The sequence below is a fragment of the Haliotis rufescens genome, unplaced genomic scaffold (genome assembly GCF_023055435.1).
Source record: "Haliotis rufescens isolate VD_foot unplaced genomic scaffold, xgHalRufe1.0.p SCAF_15, whole genome shotgun sequence".
Classification (NCBI taxonomy): domain Eukaryota; kingdom Metazoa; phylum Mollusca; class Gastropoda; order Lepetellida; family Haliotidae; genus Haliotis; species Haliotis rufescens.
Genome location: NW_025963835.1, coordinates 6,643,069 through 6,669,947, shown reverse-complemented (window position 1 = coordinate 6,669,947; position 26,879 = coordinate 6,643,069). Strand labels below are relative to the sequence as shown.

Genomic DNA, 26,879 nt, shown 5'->3' with positions numbered 1-26,879 from the left:
TTTCTTGCAATGTAATATTTATACACAACGCACAACTTATAGATGTGTTCTCCACAATAACAGTTTTCTGCTCCCTCTGAACCTGAGTGTGGAGATGAGAACCTCACACATTATATGCCAGAGAGAGGGTTAAGGTGTTCTGGTGTTCTCTACAACTATCCATGGAGATGAAAACCTCACATATTAATATGGCAGGGAGAGGGTTAAGGTGTTCTGGTGTTCTCTACAACTGAGTATGGAGATGAGAACCTCACACATTATATGGCAGGGAAAGGGTTAAGGTGTTCTGGTGTTCTCTACAACTGACCATGGAGATGAGAACCTCACACATTATATGGCAGGGAAAGGGTTAAGGAGTTCTGGTGTTCTCTACAACTGAGCATGGAGATGAGAACCTCACATATTATATGCCAGGGAGAGGGTTAAGGTGTTCTGGTGTTCTCTACAACTGAGCATGGAGATGAGAACCTCACACATTATATGCCAGGGAGAGGGTTAAGGTGTTCTGGTGTTCTCTACAACTGACCATGGAGATGAAAGCCTCACACATTAATATAGCAGGGAGAGGGTTAATGTGTTCTGGTGTTCTCTACAACTGACCATGGAGATGAGAACCTCACACATTATATGTCAGGGAAAGGGTTAAGGTGTTCCGGTGTTCTCTTCAACTGAGCATGGACATGAGAACCTCACATATTAATATAGCAGGGAGAGGGTTAAGGTGTTCTGGTGTTCTCTACAACTGAGCATAGACATGAGAACCTCACATATTAATATAGCAGGGAGAGGGTTAAGGTGTTCTGGTGTTCTCTACAACTGACCATGGACATGAGAACCTCACATATTAATATAGCAGGGAGAGGGTTAAGGTGTTCTGGTGTTCCGGTGTTCTCTACAACTGAGCATGGACATGAGAACCTGACATATTAATATAGCAGGGAGAGGGTAAAGGTGTTCTGGTGTTCTCTACAACTGAGCTCCACATGCTGAGCCTGCTCACCTCAGTGAAGGAGATAATGGACATGGGAGTTTGACGCCTCAGTGTTGAGTCCTATGACAAATAACATGACATGTGCATCAAGTTCAATACAAACACAAAAGTACAAAAAATTGAAAGAGGATTACAAAATGATGAAAATATACAAAACGAAAATTGCAGTGATACTACATTATCACAATCAACATCAGACAGAAAAATAAATGGCCCAAATAATTTACATCCACATGATGAAGACTAGCAAAAACCTTGTCTGATTTGTGCACCAGCAAGATATAGACTAGACAATGAAGACACAGAGACATACAATAAGAGGGCGGTGGAAAGAATATACACTTTATATATGGAATTCAAGGAAAAGAAATAGGCATTGTAGGTTTTACATGATACATAATTTATTGATATGTGTCTTTTCCAAACTAAAGTTATTGAGAGCCGTAGACGTCATATCAGGATATAATTGTGTTGTTTTTAACTACTTAAAGTTGTCATTTTCTTTGCCTAGGTATTCCATCCGCTGTGTGCTGAAACGATTCCGGGTTAAAAATGTGTCAATCTATAGGCATGAATCATGTACTCACATCAGCTGGCTTGTCTCTCCTCATCTCTTCTCGCATACTCTTAATGCTTATAGTATCAATACTGCTGTAGTCCTCGTCCGACGCCACGCTGTCATACAGAGGCTCGTCGTCACTGAATGCGCTGACTCCCTTCGACAGGCGGGCATGGAGGTACTTGTCTGCAAAAATATTCATGAAAATAAATGTGAGTGAGAGAGTCAAACTATTAGTCACTTTTAGCAGTATTATATCTATATGGGCAGGGGACGCCAACCATGAGTCTAACACTTTGTACTCTTGTGTGGTGATTTGAACTTGGGTTTCCGCATGTCAGTATGACGAGCCCCACTCAACCATGTGGCTTCCAATTAGACAATTTTTGGACTGTAAAAAACTGCAAAGTAGAAACAGAAAGAATATGTCTTGACATCCATAACTATCCAGTTTACAAACTCTGACCATTAATGTCAAGTCTGAGAAGAGATACTTCACAAACAATGAGTAGCTACATCTCCATAAACAATAAAACATGTATTCAACATGCTTACATGGAAAGCAAATACCACTCCTCAGTCAATCCTTAGTGCTGAACATGCATAAGGCCATCGACTGACCAGATCTAAATCTGACCATCATAAAGTACACACAGCTGGCATAATAACCTGTTCATGTCAAGTAGCATGTAACATTCACCTCACATCTTGGACCTTCCACTCAAAGAAAAGGCGTACCTATCACAGCTGGTCGGAGTGACAGCGCCAGCCCCAACACTCCAATAGCGTTCACATAATCAGCATTCCTAATGATAACCTTAGAACGTTGTCTTACACAATCAACCTGCACCCTGCACTGCATATGAGGAAATCAGTGAGGCAGAACAGGGATTCCCCGATATAGACACCCCACCTGTGAGGTGAGCATCCGAGACTGGGTCAGTCTGGTCACACAGAAAACCTGAATGCATGTCACAGTAGTCTACTTAACAGAGGAACCCATTAGTTACGTTTCCTTAACCAGGACACATGCTGAAGGCACAGTAGTCTACTAAGGGTCAATTTGATGCTGTCTAACTCAAGTTGTTTGTGGATGGATTAGCACATTGCAGGTCACTCTCTATCAAGCACATTTAAGGCAGACTAGGCTCGGATATAAAAGCAGTCCTGGTTAAATTGATTCATTCCAACTCACCCTATAACTTAAGATAAAATAGCAACAGGCCATGTGTCAGGTAACACTAGTTACAACATCTACATCTGAACAGAAATGAGCACAACACTGGAGCAGAAACCCCATTTAAGGATGGACTTTTCACTGAATCAATATATATGTACAAATATGTACAAGTAATGCATGATTTAGACATGCACCAAAACCCAAATGGATTGTAATCCCATTCTACATAATACATCCAATGTCATAAATTATATGTTAACATTCTCCATGTGGTATTTAGAAGTTGAGGTACCAACAAGGACAAGCTGTAGTGCTATGGGTCCACAGCTTGTTTGGATGTTGGCACACAGGATGGTGTATATATTCAGGTGACTAACTTGTCAGCCATCACACAGTAAGAAGGTCCTGCCTGTTTAACTAAGGAGTCCCACTCACGGCTGACTATTTGTATAATCACCTACAGCAGCTGGTGAGCAGCCCTCAACATCAGTCAAATGTTTTAACTTTTGAGACATATTTGACAAATTGAAATAGTTCACTTGATAACTGCATTCCATACCAAAGGCCACGATTGTCTTTTCTGAGACTCTTATTTACAATAAGCTGGTTGGTGGGTGGGGTAATAATAGAAATTGGGTTCTTCAAAACTTATCAGAATATGTTGCCATGTAAGCAGTGAAAACTTTCACAAAGTGCATTCACTGGGATGCAGAGAATTCTATACTAACCAACTAACATTAATCATCCAAAACATACAATAAAACAGTCAAAAGCTTCACAATCATCTGGCACGAGCATTTCTATATCTGTTTCATTACATTGACATTACATTGATATAGAGTGAATCATACTGTCCTGATACAGACTGAATCATACTGTCTTGATACAGACTGAATCATACTGTCCTGATACAGACTGAATCATACTGTCTTGATATAGACTGAATCATACTGTCTTGATACAGACTGAATCATACTGTCCTGATAAAGACTGAATCATACTGTCCTGACACAGACTGAATCATACTGTCTTGACACAGACTGAATCATACTGTCCTGACACAGACTGAATCATACTGTCTTGACACAGACTGAATCATACTGTCTTGATACAGACTGAACCATACAGTCTTGCTATTGACTGAATCATCCTGTCCTGATGCAGACTGAATCATACTGGCTTGATACAGACTGAATCATACTGTCCTGATACAGACTGAATCATACTGTCCTGATGTCAACTGAACCATACTGTCCTGATACAGACTGAATCATACTGCCCTGATGTCGACTGAACCATACTGTCTTGCTATTGACTGAATCATACTGTCCTGATGCAGACTGAATCATAATGTCTTGATACAGACTGAATCATACTGTCCTGATACAGACTTAATCATACTGTCTTGATATAGACTTAATCATACTGTCTTGATACATACTGAATCATACTGGCTTGATACAGATTGAATCATACTGTCCTCATACATACTGAATCAAAGTGTCCTGATATAGGCTGAATCATACTGTCCTGATACATACTGAATCATACTGTCCCGATACATACTGCATCATACTCTCTTCATACAGACTAAATCATACTGTCCTCATACATACTGAATCATACTGTCTTGATACATACTGAATCATACTGTCCTCATACATACTGAATCATACTGTCCTCATACATACTGAATCATACTGTCCTCATACATATTGAATCATACTCTCTTGATACAGACTGAATCATACTGTCCTGATACGTACTGAATCATACTGTCCTCATACATACTGAATCACACTGTCCTCATACATATTGAATCATACTGTCTTGATACAGATTGAATCATGCTGTCTTGATATCAACTGAATCATACTGTCTTTATACAGACTGAATCATACTGTCCTGATACATACTGAACCATACTGTCCTGATACATACTGAATCATGCTGTCCTGATACAGACTGAATCATACTGTCTTGATATAGACTGAATCATATTGTCTTGATACAGACTGAATCATACTGTCTTGATACAGACTGAATCATACTGTCCTGATACAGACTGAATCATACTGTCTTGATACAGACTGAATCATACTGTCTTGATACAGACTGAATCATACTATCCTGATACAGACTGATTCATACTGTCTTGATATAGACTGAATCATACTGTCTTGATACAGACTGAATCATACTGTCCTGATTCGGGGGCACGGGTGGCCCAGTCTTTTTAGGCGCCGCGATTCGCTGTGCAGAGTTGCGTCCCTTGGGCACGCCAGAAACCTATGATTGTGGGTTCGAATCCCGGTTCGCCCCAATTATGTTTCTAGGTTTGTCAGCACCATACCCGTGCTCGTGGGTTTCACCGAAGTAAACGTCTGAGACCTGCATCACTTCGGGCTTTCCTCCCACATTACGCTGACACGCCGTGATATAACTGGAATATTGTTAAAAGCGGCGTTAAACCCAACTCACTCACTCACTCACTACTGTCCTGATTTAGACTGAATCATACTGTCTTGCTACAGACTGAATCATACTGTCTTGCTACAGACTGAATCATACTGTCCTGATATCGACTGAATCATACTGCCTTAATTTAGACTGAATCATACTGTCTTGATGAAGACTGGATCATTCTCCCCTGATAAAGACTGAATCATACTGTCCTGATACAGACTGAATCATACTGTCCTGATACAGACTGAATCATACTGTCCTGATACAGACTAAATAATACTGTCCCGATACATACTGAAACATACTGTCTTGATACAGACTGAATCATACTGTCTTGATACAGACTGAATCATACTGTCTTGATACAGACTGAATCATACTGCCTTGATACAGACTGAATCATACTGTCTTGATACAGACTGAATCACACTCTCTTGATACAGACTGAATCATACTGTCCTAATACATACTGAATCATACTCTCTTGATACAGACTGAATCATACTGTCCTGATACATACTGAATCATACTCTCTTGATACAGACTGAATCATACTGTCCTGATACATACTGAATCATACTCTCTTGATACAGCCTGAATCATGCTGTCCTCATACATACTGAATCATACTGTCTTGATACATACTGAATCATACTGTCCTGATATCGACTGAATCATACTGCCTTAATTTAGACTGAATCATACTGTCTTGATGAAGACTGGATCATTCTCCCCTGATAAAGACTGAATCATACTGTCCTGATACAGACTGAATCATACTGTCCTGATACAGACTAAATAATACTGTCCCGATACAAACTGAATCATACTGTCTTGATACAGACTGAATCATACTGTCTTGATACAGACTGAATCATACTGTCCTGATATCGACTGAATCATACTGCCTTGATACAGACTGAATCATACTGTCCTGATACAGACTGAATCATACTGTCTTGATACATACTGAATCATACTGTCCTGATACAGACTGAATTATACTGTCCTGATACAGACTGAATCATACTGTCCTGATATAGTGTGAATCATACAATCATAATAAAGCGGACATGGATGCTTTGACTTTAAAAGATATCATATGAACACAAAGGTCGCCCAAAAGCTTACCAATTTAATGCTCTATCCTAAGGATAATCTGAACTACATTTCATCTTCTTACTGTGAATACTTCTTGACTTATCTTGAACATAATACATTTATATGTGTGACCTTCAGAGTGAATTTCATATTGAATATTAGCAGGAGTAGTGACAATTATTTCAAGGACAATCCAGGAATTTCCATCACGTAAATAAATGTCTCTCTGTGGATTTCAAAGTAACAACGAAAAACAGGAACAGCAAATCATTGATTGCAGTTCACAGTGACCTCCCACTGATATCATAAGACTGTCATCACTTGCCAAACACGTTTTTTTTCCACATGGAAAAATATTACTGTCAGCACATAACACCGGAAATACCATGTCAACAAATCCATACTGAAGTACGCAAAATCATCATGTAATTACACTGTCAGGCTATAAAAAGTGTTCTTTGTATATTTGGACTTATGTATGTAACTTATTTCATGAATTTTATTCAAAATTCCTTTTAATATTGTTTTAATTAATTTCGGCGAAATCATGTGTGAAGCATTCGGAAGATCGCACAACTCACCGTTATTAACAGCAACCACGGTCAGAATACCGATATTGACGCCATGAAACGAACATTAGTTGACAGAGAATGGATACATATATCATAAATTCCATACTTATGACTCATTAAAAGTCATATTTGCTATAGTTTGACGATTCTATGTCAACACGTAGTTCTCGCGATCACGTTCACGGGAGCCTTGATGGTGACTGGTCAAGACTAGTTCCAGGTGAAAAATAATAACCGGCAATAGCGATCAGCTGCTTCACTTAGGGTTATTCTTATTTAAAATATGTTTAGTAAAAGCTGCAACTAAATTAAATATTAAGATATTGGCATATATTATTCCTGATAAAAATAATAGTTTCAAATACAATTCTTGCCGATCCTTGCATTAAAATCCTGTAATTTTGTTAAGTTATATCATTGGGTGTGTCTTGACCGAATCACCGGTAGATTCTAAGAAAACGTGTGTACAGCTGATTGCTGTTTCTGGCTTAGTTTACGAGAAAATACACAAGGTAATCTTAATCCCTGGATGTAAAACAATGCCTAGCAGGAAAAAAAATACAATTTAAACGGTAAATCAACATGTCTGGTGATTTTTTAGCTCAAATTTTGAATTTGTACTGACCAAGTTTCTCATCACCCGTTCAAATGACATAACCACTACATGCATTGTTACAAAACTAACCTTGCAAAAATATCTGTAGAAACATGGCATTAAAGTGAAACTGGCAAACCTGCTCTTTGAATGACCTTCACTGTGACCTGACCTTACATGTAGGTCATTCATGAACTTTCCAATCTGGGACACGCCCCAAGGGTGACAGGTATAAGGTTCCATTTACCTACACGAAATCCTTCTTCACTTCAATAAACATGATAAACAAAGACCGGTTTTCAGGATTTGACCTGACATAGGCTATTCATTGAAAACTCATTCACAGCTTACTTTAAACATAACGTTAGGAAAGGATCATTTGACTTAACTTGGAACACTGTGCCCTGAAGTCATATTTTGTTAAAGTACTTGGATGCAAGTGTAGCCGGGCGTGGTGTCATGTGTCCAGCCACTGGGCTGCTAGTCAAAACATGAGGCAGTTCTTGAAGATGATGATGATTTTATTCTTTTGTAGTAGATGGTGGGAGGGAAGCTGTAAACAAGAGTCCTCCCTCCTTAAAGAGTTCATGCAGAATGCATGAGGAGGGCAGGTGAGAAAGGAAGTTAAAGAAGTGGACCAAAGGGCCAATCAGAAGAAAGGTAGCATCTGACAGATATTAAAGGAAGTCAAGATGCTTCAGTCACATAAAGTGGTGGACATATCTAAAAATAGATAGGGGGAAGTCCAGGTGAAGCTGGAGAAATTACAGAGGCTGTAAAAGGGTATCAGGTTGGTGTTAGTTGGCTGACATTCAACTGCAGACAAGGACAACATATAATGAACACAGAATGAAGTGATGGTGATAATAGATGAACATGTATGTATATATGTATAGAATGAATCTAAGGGGGTTATAAGTGGGTGGTACTTATGTGGCTATAACTCATTCAGAGTTAGCACCACCACCCGGCTACACAAGTGTCCTGACCAAGTTTGAACTATTACTGTTTAGAACTTAATGTATTTAGTATGGGTTATGGAGGGCAAAGGTGAGCATTATTTAGTTCATGGTGTAAGTAGGCATTATAATAGTGCATACATACAGATCAGAGAGTGTGCATTATTATACTTCATGGCACATGTGATTTATTACAGTTCAGGGCACAAGTATGCATTATTATAGTTCATGGCACATGTGATTTATTACAGTTCAGGGCACAAGTGATTTATTACAGTTCAGGGCACAAGTATGCATTATTATAGTTCATGGCACATGTGATTTATTACAGTTCAGGGCATAAGTGTAAACTATTACAGTTCAGGGCACAAGTGATTTATTACAGTTCAGGGTACAAGTATGCATTATTATAGTTCAAGGCACAAGTGATTTATTACAGTTCAGGGCACAAGTATGCATTATTATAGTTCAAGGCACAAGTGATTTATTACAGTTCAGGGCACAAGTGTGCATTATAATAGTTCATGGCACATGTGATTTATTACAGTTCAGGGCATAAGTGTAAACTATTACAGTTCAGGGCACAAGTGATTTATTACAGTTCAGGGTACAAGTATGCATTATTATAGTTCAAGGCACAAGTGATTTATTACAGTTCAGGGCACAAGCGTGCATTATTGTAGTTCAAGGCACAAGTGATTTATTACAGTTCAGGGCACAAGTGTGCATTATAATAGTTCATGGCACATGTGATTTATTACAGTTCAGGGCATAAGTGTAAACTATTACAGTTCAGGGCACAAGTATGCATTATTATACTTCATGGCACATGTGATTTATTACAGTTCAGGGCATAAGTGTAAACTATTACAGTTCAGGGCACAAGTGTGCATTATTATAGTTCATGGCACATGTGTTTTATTACAGTTCAGGGCATAAGTGTGCATTATTATAATTCAAGGCACAAGTGATTTATTACAGTTCAGGGCACAAGCGTGCATTATTATAGTTCAAGGCACATGTGATTTATTACAGTTCAGGGCATAAGTGTAAACTATTACAGTTCAGGGCACAAGTGTGCATTATTATAGTTCATGGCACATGTGATTTATAACAGTTCATGGCACATGTGATTTATTACAGTTCAGGGCATAAGTGTAAACTATTACAGTTCAGGGCACAAGTGTGCATTATTATAGTTCATGGCACATGTGATTTATAACAGTTCATGGCACATGTGTTTTATTACAGTTCAGGGCACAAGTATGCATTATTATAGTTCAAGGCACAAGTGATTTATTACAGTTCAGGGCACAAGTATGCATTATTATAGTTCAAGGCACAAGTGATTTATTACAGTTCAGGGCACAAGTATGCATTATTATAGTTCAAGGCACAAGTGATTTATTACAGTTCAGGGCACAAGTGTGCATTATAATAGTTCATGGCACATGTGATTTATTACAGTTCAGGGCACAAGTATGCATTATTATACTTCATGGCACATGTGATTTATTACAGTTTAGGGCATAAGTGTAAACTATTACAGTTCAGGGCACAAGTGTGCATTATTATAGTTCATGGCACATGTGATTTATTACAGTTCAGGGCATAAGTGTGACCTATTACAGTTCAGGGCACAAGTGTGCATTATTATAGTTCATGGCACATGTGTTTTATTACAGTTCAGGGCATAAGTGTGCATTATTATAGTTCTGGGCTTGATTTAGCTATACAACACATGCGCCAATGCAACCTGTTATTGAAAATGCAACGTAATATATATTGTCAATGTACCAAGTGCATGTAAAACAAATTCAAATGTTTGTCTGACTAACCATTACTTGTCAACACAACATCGAAATTTCAACACACTCGATACCTCTAAGCTTTATTTATCATACCACATCACTACTTATGTATTATTATAATTACAGGTTACAATAGGACATCATAATAATTCAGGGTACAAGAGTACATCATTATAATTCAGAGTACAAGAGTGTATTATCATAATTCAGGGTACAAGAGTGTATTATTATAATTCAGGGTACTAGAGTGCATTATTATAATTCAGTGTACAAAAGTGCATTATTATCATTCAGGGTACTAGAGTGCATTATTATAATTCAGTGTACAAAAGTGCATTATTATCATTCAGGGTACTAGAGTGCATTATTATAATTCAGGGTACAAGAGTGCATTATTATAATTCAGTGTATAAAGGTGCATTATTATAATTCAGTGTACAAAAGTGCATTATTATAATTCAGTGTACAAGAGTGCATTATTATAATTCAGTGTACAAAAGTGCATTATTATAATTCAGGGTACAAGAGTGCATATTATAATTCAGGGTAGAAGAGAGCATTATCATAATTCAGGGTACAAGAGTGCATCATAATAATTCAGGGTACAAGAGTGCATTATTATAATTCAGGGTACAAGAGTGCATAAAAAATTGTGCTATATACTGTAACATAACATAGAGGGGAATGATAAACATTCTCCCCCAAAATATGTGTACATTTACTGGTAAGCCAGGATAAGTTGAGTTGTGACCTGACAATTAACCCTGTATGACAATGTGGGATGTCCACTGGCGCATACCATTGTGAAGAAAGAGGTAGCGGTGGTGGGCAATAAGTAGTACGGTGGATATATGCGTGTCCCCTCTCGTCCTACAATGATGCTCTGATGCCCTTTAGCATAGATACAAACTGACCAGCGGCAATGCTAGCTTTTGACAACGCTTGAGATTTATTTGTACATTCTTTCTCTATGTAATTTATGACATTATAGGCCAGTTCTCAACCTGAGAATGTATGATTTGACCATGCTTACCCAGCTTTGACATGTTTATTTCTTTGTAATTAAGTTAATTCTGGTATCAATTTCGACCTCTTTCTAGTCTCATATTAGACTCCAGTGTTTCCATGGGAGTGTAGTAAATTTCATCGTTATGACCTGCACATGCACAACATGCGTACACCCTCTCTACCTGTAACAAACCAAATATGTTGGCCCAAATTCTGAGCACTGCCTACATGTCTCAAACATGTTTTGTGAGTTGGTTCAACATATCTTGGATTACCAGTAGATACTGATGTGTTTACGCCGCAGTCTTCAATGCCCCGGCTATATCAAGTCAGGGCCAGATAACCTGGGGTTAACAGCACCAGCAAGGCTCCATGCTGATGACCCTGCTTCATCCACACCTCCAGGTCCCCCTCAGGGACTCCTACAACCTGCAAGGGGAACTGATACAAATCCTTCCACAGTCATCAGCTGCATGTTAGTTTACTACACAAGTACTCACCTGGTTCTTTGGGGGTGTGTACAGGGGAGGCAATCCCTGTCTGTCTCCGCCTTGCATCATTCAAGATGTCTATGATCAATGTGGCAAACTCCCTGGCATTGAAACGAGCTAGTTTTTGTCTTCCCTGAAAAGAACAGACAACCAATGTTAGGAATTTATGTAAGCCCACCCTGTTCACTACACGCTGTACACACCGTACTTAGGCCAAGACCTGTGAAGATCCGGGGAAAGAATAGGTCTTCAGCACCCCATGTTCGTTGGGACCTTTCCCCATGTTGAAGCATATTGAAAAAACTTACCTTGTACTTACTTATCTTTTGTTGAAAAAACAAAACAACCGTGCAAACATAAGACAATAATACAAGATATATCCCTGTTATGGGTTTTCAGATGCTGAAGAAACATTCAAATTTGTCTCGATAATCACATGAACAACTGTAAAACATATCATTCTCTAATAGGCAAAAAGACATCTTTATCTTAAAAACAAGCAATCATCTGAGTACTTACAAGTTCTGTGTGACACCACACCCAGCGTTATAGTGCAAATATTTGTAATAGAAAACGTATGATGTCCGAAAACCTATGATCTGACGATAATAGTATTGTGTCATAAATAATGATAAAGGCATATAGGATGCTAAAAGCGCTGATCAAAAACGGGACAATCCACAATGGTTGTCCAGAATCACAATAATATTTTCGGAGTATTTTTTTTAAACCTTTGATTATATTTTTACAGGGAAGATGATTTTTTTTCTGAGGACTACTGTTTACACAGAGATTTCACATCCCTGCATGTCACTGTATCCCAATTACGTAGCTCGATGCTCATGATGTCAATCACTGCATTTTCTGGTCCAGACTCGATTATTTACTGACCGCCTTCATATAACTGGAATATTGCTGAGTGCAGCGTTAAACGAAAAACAAACTTGTGGGCAAAATAAAGATCAGAAAATCACTAAATTAAATTTACAACTCATTCATGTTGATCAGGGCAAGAACATTATTCTGAACCCTGTATAAACTTTCATGTATATTTCCAACACGATCACCAAATACAGGCAGCACTTGCGACCCTGACTTCTGTTAAACTGGGTCATGATGTACGAGGGGTGTTCATTAAAGATTTCCCCTAAACCACTTAGGGTTATCATATTTTGTTGAAATTTCACATGTGTAATGATACATGTATCTATGGGTTATGTCTGAATTTGCAGCACTGAACTATTAATCTTACCACTTTTACAGGTGTTATGATCGAGTAGGGTGTGACAATGGAGCCAGTAGAATACCGAGCAGTGATTAGGTTTTTATATTTGAAAGGTTGCAGACCAAAAGAAACTTTCGATGAAATGAAAGCAACTTATGGGGAAAATGCCCCATCATATGACGTTGTTAAACACTGGCATCGCCAGTTTCAAGTGTGGTAGGACATCTGTGGAAACAGCTGCCATTCCTGGTCGCCCCCATTCAGCCATTGATGAGGACACTATCCATCAAGTGGAGAATGCCATTATGGCAGACCGACGTATAACTGTTCGCCAGTTAGCACAAGATGTCAAGATCAGTGTAGGGTCTGTGGAAAAAATCATCCATGACAATTTGAACATGCATAAGGTGTCTGCACGATGGATTCCCAGGTTGCTCACACCTTTCCAAAAGCAGGAACGAGTCAATTGCTCAAAGGATCTTTTGGACATGTGCCAAAAAAACCAGGCAAACGTTTTTGACAGACTTATCACACAGGATGAAACATGGGTCCATCACTATGATCCTGAGACTAAAGTTCAGTCGATGCAATGGAAGCATGTGGAGTCACCACCCCCAAAGAAGGCACGTGTCCAACCCTCTGCAGGCAAGGTCCATCTTCCCGAGGCAAGAGAGTTAACTGACTATAAAAGTCCAGTTTCCACCCTTGCCGAACTAGGCTGGTATTATGGAGTTACATTTTGGCTGGACTAACGAGTCTATGCATAGTCCAATCAAAATCGCGCACCGAAATTGAAATCCGGTTCGCAAACTGTCGTGCAGATTTCGGTCGATTGCAGTATTTGCAAAGCATGTGCACCACCAAATCGTTGTCAGCAGATATTTTCAAAATCTTCTCATGTTTTTAATCAAGGTGCTCACATGATTTGATGCATTTAGCGATGTTAGACCCGTTTTATCACAATATAGATATTGATTATCGATCAGATCGTCCTGACCGGGCGCAACCATTTTGTGTGAAGCAAACGCAAGTGATACAAGAGGTGGAATCTGATTGGTCCTAAGGAGAGGCTTAGAACGGACATAATTGGTATTAGCCACTGGTGGCGCTACGATCGAGCCCAGTAATTCCAGCCTAGTTCGGCAAGGGTGGAAACTGGACTTTTAAAGTCAGTTAACTCTCTTGCCTCGGGAAGATGGGCAAGGTCATGCTCACGGTGTTTTGGGACCAGCATGGAGTAGTGTTGATGGATTTCTTGGCACAGGGTACCACAATTACAGGAGCTTATTATGCTTCACTGCTGCGGAAGTTGCGGGACGCTATCAAGCTTAAGAGGCGTGGCATGCTGACCAAGGGTGTCCGTCTCCTGCAAGACAATGATCCAGTACAAAAACTCTCATGTTGCCCAGACAGAAGCGCGTTCCTGTGGCTATGAAACCCTTCCACATCCTCCTTACTCTCCTGACCTTGCACCATCTGACTTCCACCTCTTTCCAACCATGAAGTCATTTTTGAAGGGAAAATGTTTCACAGATGATGAAACACTGATTTCTGAAGTTAAGTCCTGGTTTGAGACACAAAATGAGGGCTTTTACAAGCGAGGTCTCCATGGTTGCATAAAACGATGGGAGAAGTGTGTAACTCTTGGTGGTTCCTATGTGGAGAAAGACTAATACCTATGCAAAGTTTCAATCCACAAGGTCCATCTGAAGTGAATCAGGGGAAATCTTTAATGAACACCCCTCGTATATCTGTAGAAACCTGCAGCCATTAGTTACAAATAAATCTTAACATTGAAAGTGCAGGAGTCAAATATAATATTGCACCAGCATTCATTTTTGCCATATAGCGACAAGAACAGGTTACACACGTACAAGGAAGGGTTAACGGTTAACGCACTGACCTGATTTCGTGTTGTGGAGAGGTCAGGGTTCACAGGTAGAAATGGCACAGTTTGTCTGTCACTTAGTAACGTTGTGTTGTCGTGTGTCGCCAACCAAACTGTAGGAAAAAGCAGGAGGTTGTTAATGTCCTTATCATGCCTGTGAAATAACTACAGTCCGGAACCAGGTTTTGTTGTTCAACGCCGCACTCAGCAATATTCAAGCTATATGACGGCGGTCTGTAAATAATCGAGTCTGAACCAGACAATCCAGTGATTGACATCATGGGCATCAATCCAGGCAATTGGGATACGATAACATGCATCAACCAAGTCAGCGAGCCTGACCACCCGATCCTGTTAGTCGCCTCTTACGACAAGCATGGTCACCTTTTACGGCAAGCATGGGTTGCTGAAGACGTATTCTACCCCCCACCTTCACAGGTCCCGGAACCATGTAGACATTACTCATCCCTCTATGCCCATGGTAAATGTGTTATAGTGAGTCTGATAACTGCATGTCAGTTTCACATGTGTATTACCAAACTGACCCGTTATAGACAAATACCACTTTGATCCACTATCATAGGAATGATGCCCACACAACAAGGAATAAATAGGATGAACATTGGATTCAAACACACAAGCAGATCCTGGCAGGCCAAGGGACTCAACTCTGCACACTTGTTGTGCTGCCTTGTCTTTTTCCTTGTTTGTTTAGGTAAGTGCTGAATTCATTAACCTGCATTGTTTTAAGAAGCATTGTAGCATCTATATTACAGCCACCAGTGAAAGTCCGGCCAGAACAACCCTATGGCTGATAGATCTACCAATATGTAAGGGTATGTTACAACTGGCAACTATCAAAGTATTTTTCATACCCACTACTATGACCACAAGCATATGGTATAAATCAGCTCATTATTTGGCGAGTATTTTAATCACTAATGCAACAAATACAGAGATTAGTATTCAGTCACCTTGTCACTACCTCCTAATGACACCAAAACAACCCAACTTCAACCCAGAGTACTACGCTTTGAGATTTGGGTCTACAAAACTGGGCGTACGCCCAATAAAACAACATGCCCTGATATTTTGACAATGTAATAATGTTACAGCCATCCCAGGAGTGAAATTGGTGATTCTTATAATATTGTTGTGGCTACCAGACATTACACTTGTGCTGCACAATATCAATTTCAACAATACAATTCACAATAGCCAAACTGTTGTCACCATAGTCATATTGGAGTGAGAGAGAGAGAGCCACTTGTCTTTGTGGTGGACATGGAAGAAGGGGGTGATGTGGACAATAAGAGAGAGATGTGGCCAGAGAAGAAGGGTGTGATGTGGAGAATAAGAGAGAGATAGGGACAGAGAAGAAGGGGGTGATATGTGATATTGCTAAAGAAGGGTGTGATGTGGAGAATAAGAGAGAGATATGGCCAGAGAAGAAGGGGGTGATATGTGATATTGCTAAAGAAGGGTGTGATGTGGAGAATAAGAGAGAGATAGGGACAGAGAAGAAGGGGGTGATATGTGATATGGCTAAAGAAGGGTGTGATGTGGAGAATAAGAGAGAGATAGGGACAGAGAAGAAGGGGGTGATATGTGATATTGCTAAAGAAGGGTGTGATGTGGAGAATAAGAGAGAGATATGGCCAGAGAAGAAGGGGGTGATATGTGATATTGCTAAAGAAGGGTGTGATGTGGAGAATAAGAGAGAGATAGGGACAGAGAAGAAGGGGGTGATATGTGATATTGCTAAAGAAGGGTGTGATGTGGAGAATAAGAGAGAGATAGGGCCAGAGAAGAAGGGGGTGATATGTGATATGGCTAAAGAAGGGTGTGATGTGGAGAATAAGAGAGAGATAGGGACAGAGAAGAAGGGGGTGATATGGAAAAGGGAGTAATATGAGAAGAAAGGAGTGATACAGAGGAGAAGTGGGTCAAATGACTGGAGGAGAAGAGGGTGATGTGGTAGAGGAGAAGGCATGATATGGCTGGAGAAGAAGGAATGATATGGAGAAGAAGGGGTGATATGAGAAGAAGGGGTGATACGAGCAGAAGGGTGATATGACTGGAGAAGAAGGGGTGATATGAGAAGAAGGGGTGATACGAGCAGAAGGGTGATATGACTGGAGAAGAATGGGTGACATGGAGAAGAAGGCATGATACGGAAAAGAAGGGGTGATATTAGAAGTAGGGCTGGTGTGTGAAGTAATGCGGTAGACTTTGGCATGAGGACGAACTGATCATACAATACACACTGGCATCATTCTCACGTCGGTCTACTTCATCATAAACATCCATGGCTAGTTCTTCAAATAAATGATTCGGCAGCTGAAACAGAAAATAACATTTATCAAAATAATGTATTAAATTTGCAAAATGATATTTCAATGCCAACATAAAAATACCAGCATTCATGTTTTTTTTGGTTTCAAAATACTAATTAATAACAGAATTACAAACAATTGTCTCATTTTATCATAACGTGTTATGTCAACACGATAAAAAAAACTTTCAAAATATTTTTGTAAACTGTTCATGACTTCATGTCCTAAGCTTCAACATTTGTCAAGGGAGCAATAATTTGGCAGTCAAGACACAATCTGATATCAGACATTGAAATAGTAGGTTATTCCTAATATTGTTAACAACAGTTTTATAGTGTTACAAATACTTACTGCTTGTAATTTCTTTTTGGCTTGTTTAGCAAGTTCTGACAAGTCAGAGCTTCTGTAAAAAACAATGATAATAAACTAAATACATTGAGACCCTTGGTTTGTATCGTTCATAACAACTACTAACAACTACTAACTTGTACATGTTCCTGTTTTCCATAATCATGCTATATTCTTGAAACATTCTTAACTGTTTAATTTTCACATTAATATTACAGTTACCTCACTGTTCTATGGTGATTTACACTATAAAAAAACAAGAAATTCAATCAATACTTACGTATCTCCCATTTCTGGGATAATAAAATGAAGATTTGTTCTATGATCTGAAACAGAATCAGAAATACATTTTATCAACAATGAAAAAGTAAAGATTACACTGTTTTTTTACAGTGCATATTTTTCTATAGAGTTTAAGTCTTCATATCAGTGTCTACTTTTGTTTCTTGCTGTAGTTGTTTAAAATGGCCCTCTGCAATATTCCCGCTACATGGCAGTCTGCTCTAAGTTTGTTTGTTTGCACTCAGCAATATTCCTGCCATATGACGGCGGTCTGAAAATAATCGAGTCTGAACCAGACAATCCAGTGATTGACAGCATGAGCCTCGTTCCACGCAACTGGAATACAATGACATGCATCAACCAAGTCAGCGAGCCTTACCACCCTATCCCATTAGTCGCCTCTTACGACAAGCATAGTCACCTATTACGGCAAGAATGGGTTGCTGAAGACCTATTCTACCCTAGATCTTCACGGGTCCTGCTCCAAGTAAGCCAGTGGGTACAATGACATGCAGTCAACCAAGTCACTGAGTATGGCCATCCGATCATTTCAGCCACCTCGTACAAACACAAATTACCAAGGACCTATTCTAACACAGAATCAAACTGGTGCATAACTTCTAAGAAACTAGAAAATAACTTACTACTCAAATCTTAATATGTCACATCAATGTTACTCTAAGCTAATTTCAACAAGCATGAAATACTCACATCCCCCACCAATATGACATGTCGGGTGTGTGCAATGTATTAGCTCCTGTGAACTATGTTCACTGGGCCTTTTTGTAAAGAAATATAGTACGTTTTTCAAGATCTGCTCTGTCTGGAAACGAGGACTACCGCCATTTTCAGTCTAAATCAAAGTCGTTGCCATGGAAACTCGAAAAACAATTTTTTTTAAAATCCCAAACTATCAAAAGGCACCAGTTCACCAATAGATCTATCTATGTGCCAAGTTTGGTGAAGAAACATGGTATGGTTTTCAAGATCTGCTCCGGAAACAAGAACTACTGCCATTTTCAGTCTAAATCAAAGTCGTTGCCATGGAAACTCGAAAAGAACTTTTTTTAAAAATCCCAAACTATCAAAAGGCACCAGTTCACCACTAGATCTATCTATGTGCCAAGTTTGGTGAAGAAATACGGTACGGTTTTCAAGATCTTCTCCGGAAACGAGGACTACCGCCATTTTCAGTTTAAATCAAAGTCGTTGCCATGGAAACTCGAAAAGAACTTTTTTTAAAATCTCAAACTACCAAAAGGCACCAGTTCACCACTAGATCTATCTATGTGCCAAGTTTGGTGAAGAAATATGGTATAGTTTTCAAGATCTGCTCCGGAAACAAGGACTACCGCCATTTTCAGACTAAATCAAAGTCGTTGCCATGGAAACTCAAAAACAAATTTTTTTTTAAATCCCAAACTATCAAAAGGCACCAGTTCACCACTAGATCTATCTATGTGCCAAGTTTGGTGAAGAAATATGGTACGGTTTTCAAGATCTGCTCCGGAAACGAAATGTGACGGACGGACGGCACCCATTCCTATATCCCCCTTCCACTTCGTGGCGGGGGATAATAACACAGTGATCCCTTGCTACAAAGCTACCTTTGGGGCCCAAATAATTGATGAGCGCTATAGATGATCAGCGGTTTAACAAAGGTCGAGTCGTAGGTGGTAGATGACCAACAAAACAGTATACATGCTCTGCCTACCTAACACGATCTACGTTGCACATTTCAGAAGTTATTTATGATTCATAGTGTAAAAATAGAATTGATCGAGTATTAATATGCGCTTTCAAAAAAACCAACACATAGCATCCCTTCAGGTGAATAAGCAGGTACATCTATAACAAACTTGGTCAATAAAAGTATGAAATTTGATATAAAACATCACTAGACATGATGATTTACCATATAAAATGTATTTCCTGCTCTCAAAGGCATTGTTTTATATGCAGAGATTAAGATTACCGTGTGTATTTTCTCATAAACTAAGCCGGTAATAGCAATCAGCTTTGCACACGTTTCCTCCCAATCTACCGGTGATACAGTTGAAAACGTACCCAATGATACAACTTTAAAGAAATCTGATGCAATGGTCGGAAGAAATTGTATTTGAAATTATTATTATGTCAGAAATAATATATTCCAATATCGTGTTATTTTAGTCGCAGCTTCCACCATATATACTTAAAATTATAAGAACCACAAGCGTAGCACTTTGGTACAGATATTTTTTGATGTATGGAATGATTTTGACCAGTCACCGTAGGGACTTCCCACGCTCTATGTATTTCGTTTGTGAAAACGTTATATTGACATTTAATAGTCAAACTGCCTCAAATATGACTTTTAGCAAGTCATGGTACGGCATTTATGATATGTGTATCCATTCTCTTGCAACTAAAGTTCGATTCAAGGCATCAATAGCGGAAATCTGACCGTAGTTGCTGTAAATAACGGTGAGTTGTGCGATCTACCGATCACTTCGCATACGATTTCGCCAAAATTATTGTAAACATAATTATAATTATTGAATGAAATTTTGAATATAATTAAAACAATATATTACAAAACATTAGTCCAGATAAACAATTAACATTTTTTTTTATTACCAGATGTTATAATTATATGATCAAATTGCGTACTTCAGTTCGGATTTGTTGACTGGTATTTCCAATGTTATGTGATCGTGGTGATCAACTGATAATGTTTTCTGAGATGGGGGAAAACATCGCGTCATTGGAAAACTTGAGTTTATTGAAAATGTTCGTAAATTTGGGGAGCCATGCCTTACCGCGCGCTATAACCCACTTAGCGCTATATTGAAGGGCGCAATAACGAGGGAACACTGTACATTCAAACCTCTAAGTCTTAATCACTTTGATGGCAACTGAACCTATATGAAGATATCAAGTGCTGATATTATACTAGAGGGTGGAAAAGGGAGTTGCCACATCAACAGAGTTACATCCCCGTTCAACAAGCTGAGTTCATGGAGTTCAAGGTTATAAGGTTTCAACAATCATATTGGCAACATAAAGAGTTGATGCACACAGTTTTCAAGAGCAAGTCGGCACAGACACATCCCATAATATATAAACACTGATATTCAATGTTGCAGAATGGTGTATAACATAAGATGTAAGATCAGATTATAATTTTGAGCTCACCTGGTTTCTTTCCACACACATAAAATGCTAATCTATCCGTCAGTTCATACTGAATCTCGACTAGTCTGTCAGCTAGGTCATTGTGACCTTCAGCTCTGAAATGGTAAACATAAACACATTAAGATGCAAACAATGTGAAATGTACTGTGTAACATGCAGGTAACCCTGGTAACAGGCAAGTGTTGACAAATCACATAAGTAACTCATGTTTACAGTTACATTGGTGTGACTGTGAATGCATGTTGAGTTCTGCCCCTGCAATATTCCAGCTACATCACAGAGGCCTGACTTTGTTTAAAATTCTTTAATTCTCACAACAATACAGTCTTCCATGACAGCCCTCTCAGAGCTTGAATGGAATCAGTGTTTTAGAGGAAGACTTTCTTCTCCTTACCTGGCGTAATCAATGGGTGTCTTTCCCCCCAGGTCCAGGGCCCCGGGATCAGCTCCATACACCACAAGTAGCTCCACCTGGGAGGCCTGGTTCGCCTGGGCTGCTATGTGAAGGGGACAATTACCCTTCTCCTGGAAAAACAGCAGCTTCAACTTAGTGTTGTTTACATGACGCTTGTTTGTGTGATGTAACATGGTAATTACACAACAGACAGAGGGACTGACTGACTCATTCATGAAGACAACAGGTTCCTATTCAACTTGATTAAACTATATGGAATCCAAGTATGAAACCTAGAGAGTGAATGCTGCAGTATTCCTGCTGTGTCACGGCAAGTCCATGCAAACCTCAACACACAATCCTCATCCTGGTTAGCTCTGACCACAAGTACAGTCTGTGTCGGAATGTTGGAATTTAATAATCTGCACTAGCCCTTCTTAGAGTGAGTGTTAGTTAGTGTTAAATACTCTTATTTACAACAACATTTGTATCAGGTCATTGTTAAACTGACTGTAAAAGTCCAGTTTCCACCCTTGCCGAACTACGCTGGAATTTCTGGGCTCGATCAGAATGATTTATGTCCCTTCTATGTCCCTCCTGTTTACCAATCAAGATTCCATCCCTCATATCACTTGAAATTGCTTCAAACAAAATGCCCAGTCAAGACAATCTGACTGAAAATCAAAATCTATATTGTGATAAAACTGGCCTTACTATGCAAGTGCATCAAATCACATGACCACCTTGATCATAAACATGAAAAGATTTGGAAAATATCTGTTGACACCAAGTTGACGGTACACATGCTTTGCAAATATCCTGCAATCGAAATCCTCAACGAAATTTTATGAACATGTAGTCCAGCCAACATGTAACTCTATAATTCAAGCCTAGTTTTGAAAGGGTGGAAAATGGACTTCAATAGCCACCTATCTCCCTTGCTTCGGGAAGATGATACTAATATGGCAGATGGTATCTGGTATTCTGTATTGTAAGTTTTGTAACCAAGACAAAGACTTTTGAATGCTATATGAGATAATGCCATTTGAGACCGTGTTTGTTGGTGGTGTATAGCCTATGTTGAGTTGCTGGTGTGCCTGCTCTCAATCGATCTTCAGTCGTAAATAAATAGTCAACCCAATCCCCAATGAGTACCATAGCATCATCATCAGTTGGGATGTTGGATGCGAACCCATGACCCTTCGAGCTGGACAAACTAAGGGACACTACTCTGCACAGCGAATTGCTGCGCCTTAAACCAGCTGTGCGCCTTCAGATGGTTTTGAAATAGAGCTGTCAGGTACGTACCAAATGAAAATAGTTGGGATCTGCTCCTTTAGATAACAGTCTGAGACACGTCTCCACATTATTTGTTCGAACACTCGAATGCAACTCCTGAAAATGTAAAAAAACTCTGAGAATCAAATAAAGATGAACCATGTCAACTCTCTGGCAGGTTCTATTTCTCACAAGCCTCATACTTTCAATGAATGACTTTCAATTTTTTATAAAAACATTCCAATCACCAATAAACAAAAGAGCACAAATCATGTAGGTCAGGTTTTCACTGTGGTATTCAATAGCCATTTTAGCAGGGTTCTTTCTTGACTCATGGAAGAAAATAACATGCAGACGTTAAGTTAGCCTGGTGCTTGATGTTTATTGAAACACCAAAAACCAAAATGGAAAACTAGCAGGGAATTATTTCCCTTGAAACAATAATTATCTCCCTTTCGTCAAACAGGCTTGTTACACTTTTCAAGGAAATTCATAAAGAATTTTTTTTTAAAAATGAACAGATTATTGACAGACTTTTTTTTCATCTTGAAAACGTTAGTCAGGTGTGCTCATTGACACATTGTGTTGTATTGTATGTACATGTTGTAGCACAACGGAAGACGTCTGCCTCAGAACAGCCATTACCAGCATGTGTCACTGCCTAAAGAAAACCTTACCTTGCTGACATCATCTATGGAGCTGATGTCGCTGTCTTTATGCTTGTTAACAAATGACAAGAACTGGTATTTGGCACGAATGAAGTCAGATTTGTTTGGGCTGCAATTAAAACAAACGAATTCATTAGCACCTGGAATCCACATTCACAAGAAGAAATTCTCAAAAGAAGCAGGCCATCACATAGAGATGGGGGATCAAACAAGGGGAACATTTGTAACGGTCTTATTATAATGATCGAATAGGGAAACATTTGTAACAGTCTTATTATAATGATCGAATAGGGAAACATTTGTAACGGTCTTATTATAATGATCGAACAAGGGGAACATTTGTAACTGGTCTTATTATAATGATCGAACAAGGGGAACATTTGTAACGGTCTTATTATAATGATCGAACAAGGGGAACATTTGTAACGGTCTTATCATAATGATCGCACAGGGAAACATTTGTAACTGGTCTTATTATAATGATTGAATAGGGAACAACTTGTAACTGATCTCAATATAATGATTTAATAGGGGATAGAATTGTAACTGACTTTAATGTAATGGCTCTCCGAAATCTAAAGGGAAAGATTTGCAACTGATCTTACTGTAATGGTTCTCGGGGGTTAGGTTTCCGACGGCCATGTTTGTTCTGTGATGGGTCCAACAGTGCATGTTCCCATATATTGTTGGCTCCCTGCTTTGCAAGCTGATACACCATCTGGGGAAAAGCAATGATTGATCGTAATTGAGCAAATTATGTCAATGCTGTCAAGTAAATATTAAAGTCATGGGGTAGAAATTAGCTCTAGCTGGCTAGTCTGGGCCAGTTTTGTAAGTGTTGAAGGTATCCTTAGGGCTTATATAATTGCAATTATTTTCAGGCTATTGCTATATGCAGTAGAGTGGAGGTAAATATACTGTGTATTCAATATTGAGCTAGGTAACTTGCCGATTAAATTTGAAGCAAACAAGTTCAAAATTAAATTCTACAAGTTCTAAGCCAATACCAGGTATTTCATGTGAAGCATTTCTGCTGATTCGTTGAAAACAATTCTGTTGTGGTTCCAAATACATTCAGTTGTAGTATGGGGTGAGCAGACTTCTTGTTCTTCCCTTTCTTTCTTTGAGGTAAGGTGAAATGGGGTTTAACGTTGCGTCCAAGATTATTCCACTTATATAGCGACTTGCCTGCACATGCGTGTGCAGCTGTTTGTACTAGTCGGGACTGACGCAGTTTTATAGTGCTAGCACACTGAGATACCATGACGCAGTTTAACATGAATACCCTACTCAGACACAGTATACTGACTCCGAGCCGACCAGTCCTTGTTTTAGCCCCTTAATGCCGAGCACCAGACAGGGTAACAATAAGTACCATCTTTTAACGTCTTTTGGTATGATGCAGCCGGGGATCAAACACCGGTCCTTCCGCTCTCCTGACAGAACTGCTCTACCACTAGACCACAGAGACAGTCTTCTTTCTTTAAGAACTATCGTGAAGATATTTCCTTATGTACTCTTTGTGGGAGACGGAACCGGATTCTTGCATCGTGATGAGCAAACATTTTTTATATCACTAGGCTACCACACTGCTCCTATGAATATGATGAATAACAATTATCAATACCATTTGGCCCCAACTGCACACAAGTGTCTCCTAATTCTTACAATGTAAGGGTGTAACATGGATAAAGTTTAAAACATCTGGTGAAATGACATGCCTATGATTTCAACATGTTCAATAAAAACCTACCAACCCAACAAGGAAGCAGTACACTCATGTATTATGTGGGCTATATGTATCTTGTATGAACATCAACTGTATTAATTATAAGCAACACATGGAAACTCCTTAAGTGTGGACATTAATTTCTTCCTGGTTTTATCTTTCTGTACAAAGATTACTCTCATTATTTTATTCCAGCATATGAAAAATTAAAAATGTTCAATTTTTTGTAATTATGTTAAACAATGTTAAAGTTGTGAAGGTTAATTGGTGGTTTATTTTCTATATAGGACACTCAAAATATTTTTTGCTAAAAATACAACCAGACAGATTTTTAAATAATGCATGTTTTCAATCAAACACTGATTCATTTATTTTTAAAGTTCAACATTCAGCATTTAGTTTAGGGTCAACATGATCAGCTCGTTCATGAATCATAGCAATAATGGGTAGGCCCTTATAAGGAAAACTTGGTGACTATGGTAACTAGTAAACATGAAAATGTGCTTCATGATTTCACATTTGAGAATAAAACTAAGAGCTGACATTAGGGATTGGTCCACTCACCACACTTAACATAACGTAAGTAAACGACACAAGTCAGGGTGTATAAATATGTCAACTCCTGACGAGAGGGCCCCGCCCTACATGCACTTGTAATTCTATCAGGTTTAAGTTACATGAACACATTGGTCGTAAAGCAATCACATGTTCTAGGATCAGATCCCTGTAAATTATAACATTGAAACTGAAACACAAACAAAAGAGCAGTTAACATGTTTCCTTGCAATATTTCTATATCACTTACATATGCTTTTATTACTAATATAAGGATTCTTATTATGTTTGTTTGGGTTGTGAAATGGTGAAATGGTCAAAAACAATAAAATTGAAATGCTCTGAAAACTCATTTGACGAACAAATTTTCGCTCTCATTTATTATCTGGGATCGTGATAACTCTCATGCAATTATTACTGATTATTACATGAAAACAGCCTGGAAATCACTGTATTCTTTATGTCATTTACATGTCAGAGTTAGTCAGACACACAATACATGCACAGGGTTCTTTCTTCAGGGATTAATCATGAACTGGACTTCCGTCTGAATAGAACATGTTAAATCTGAATGTAGTCATCAAATCAGAACAAGAACAGTGCATTATAATTTTCTAATTAAAAAAGACAAATACATTAATTCATTTCAGCACAACTGCCTTGAAACATCAAAAACCCAAAAGAGTCAAAATGTGGAACAAATTAAAAGAAACACAGAAATTAATGATCCATTTTTTCTTCAGATTAGCTTTGAAGGCTTAAAATCAAATTTGAAATTGACATGTGGAAATTGAAATTGACAACTGAAACATGAAATGGACATCCTTACAGCATGTTGTGTTGGGCTCCACTGCCCCTTCTTGAGAGACTTGACTTGTGAAATGTGACGTCCCAGGCTGCGATGTACGCTACAGCACTCATCACATATCAACACTCCCCGATTGATTGACGCCCACACAGGATCTGAAAAATATTGCCACAAAACTTTATTACTGTAGTTATGAGGTTTCACATTGAATCATCATACTCTATACTAAGGCTGGGACGGGTAACTCGGTGACACGGGTGGGTCCTGAGAACATGGAGAAGGACCCAGGTACCCACCAGACTAGGTTTATAATTATAAAGGAATTTATTATGATTTTAAGTCATTCTGAATTGTAATGTTGTAAATCCTATATATCATTTTGGCAGACTATTTCCAACATGCAGCAGGTCAGCCCTGAGTGGAGAGTGAGTGAGTTGGGTTTAACGCCATGTCAGTTT

General features: G+C 38.9%; 1 protein-coding gene across 3 annotated transcripts in view; it reads right to left on the bottom strand.

The window, feature by feature from the left end:
• Positions 1–26,879, bottom strand: part of LOC124122732 (ARF GTPase-activating protein GIT2-like) — a 48,655-nt gene that overhangs the window by 16,770 nt on the left and 5,006 nt on the right. The window contains exons 2-14 of one of the 3 annotated variants that reach the window (XM_046485851.2): positions 26,443–26,576; positions 23,935–24,047; positions 23,339–23,438; positions 22,692–22,778; positions 21,384–21,514; positions 20,990–21,084; positions 17,811–17,856; positions 17,534–17,585; positions 17,114–17,186; positions 14,862–14,959; positions 11,743–11,866; positions 1,579–1,736; positions 1,001–1,051 (exon numbers count right to left, since the gene is read on the bottom strand). In XM_046485851.2, the coding sequence (XP_046341807.2) occupies positions 1,001–1,051; positions 1,579–1,736; positions 11,743–11,866; positions 14,862–14,959; positions 17,114–17,186; positions 17,534–17,585; positions 17,811–17,856; positions 20,990–21,084; positions 21,384–21,514; positions 22,692–22,778; positions 23,339–23,438; positions 23,935–24,047; positions 26,443–26,576 (1,262 nt within the window). The remainder of the gene's footprint in view (positions 1–1,000; positions 1,052–1,578; positions 1,737–11,742; positions 11,867–14,861; positions 14,960–17,113; positions 17,187–17,533; positions 17,586–17,810; positions 17,857–20,989; positions 21,085–21,383; positions 21,515–22,691; positions 22,779–23,338; positions 23,439–23,934; positions 24,048–26,442; positions 26,577–26,879) is intronic. The other 2 variants (XM_046485852.2, XM_046485853.2) reach the window with 2 other exon arrangements.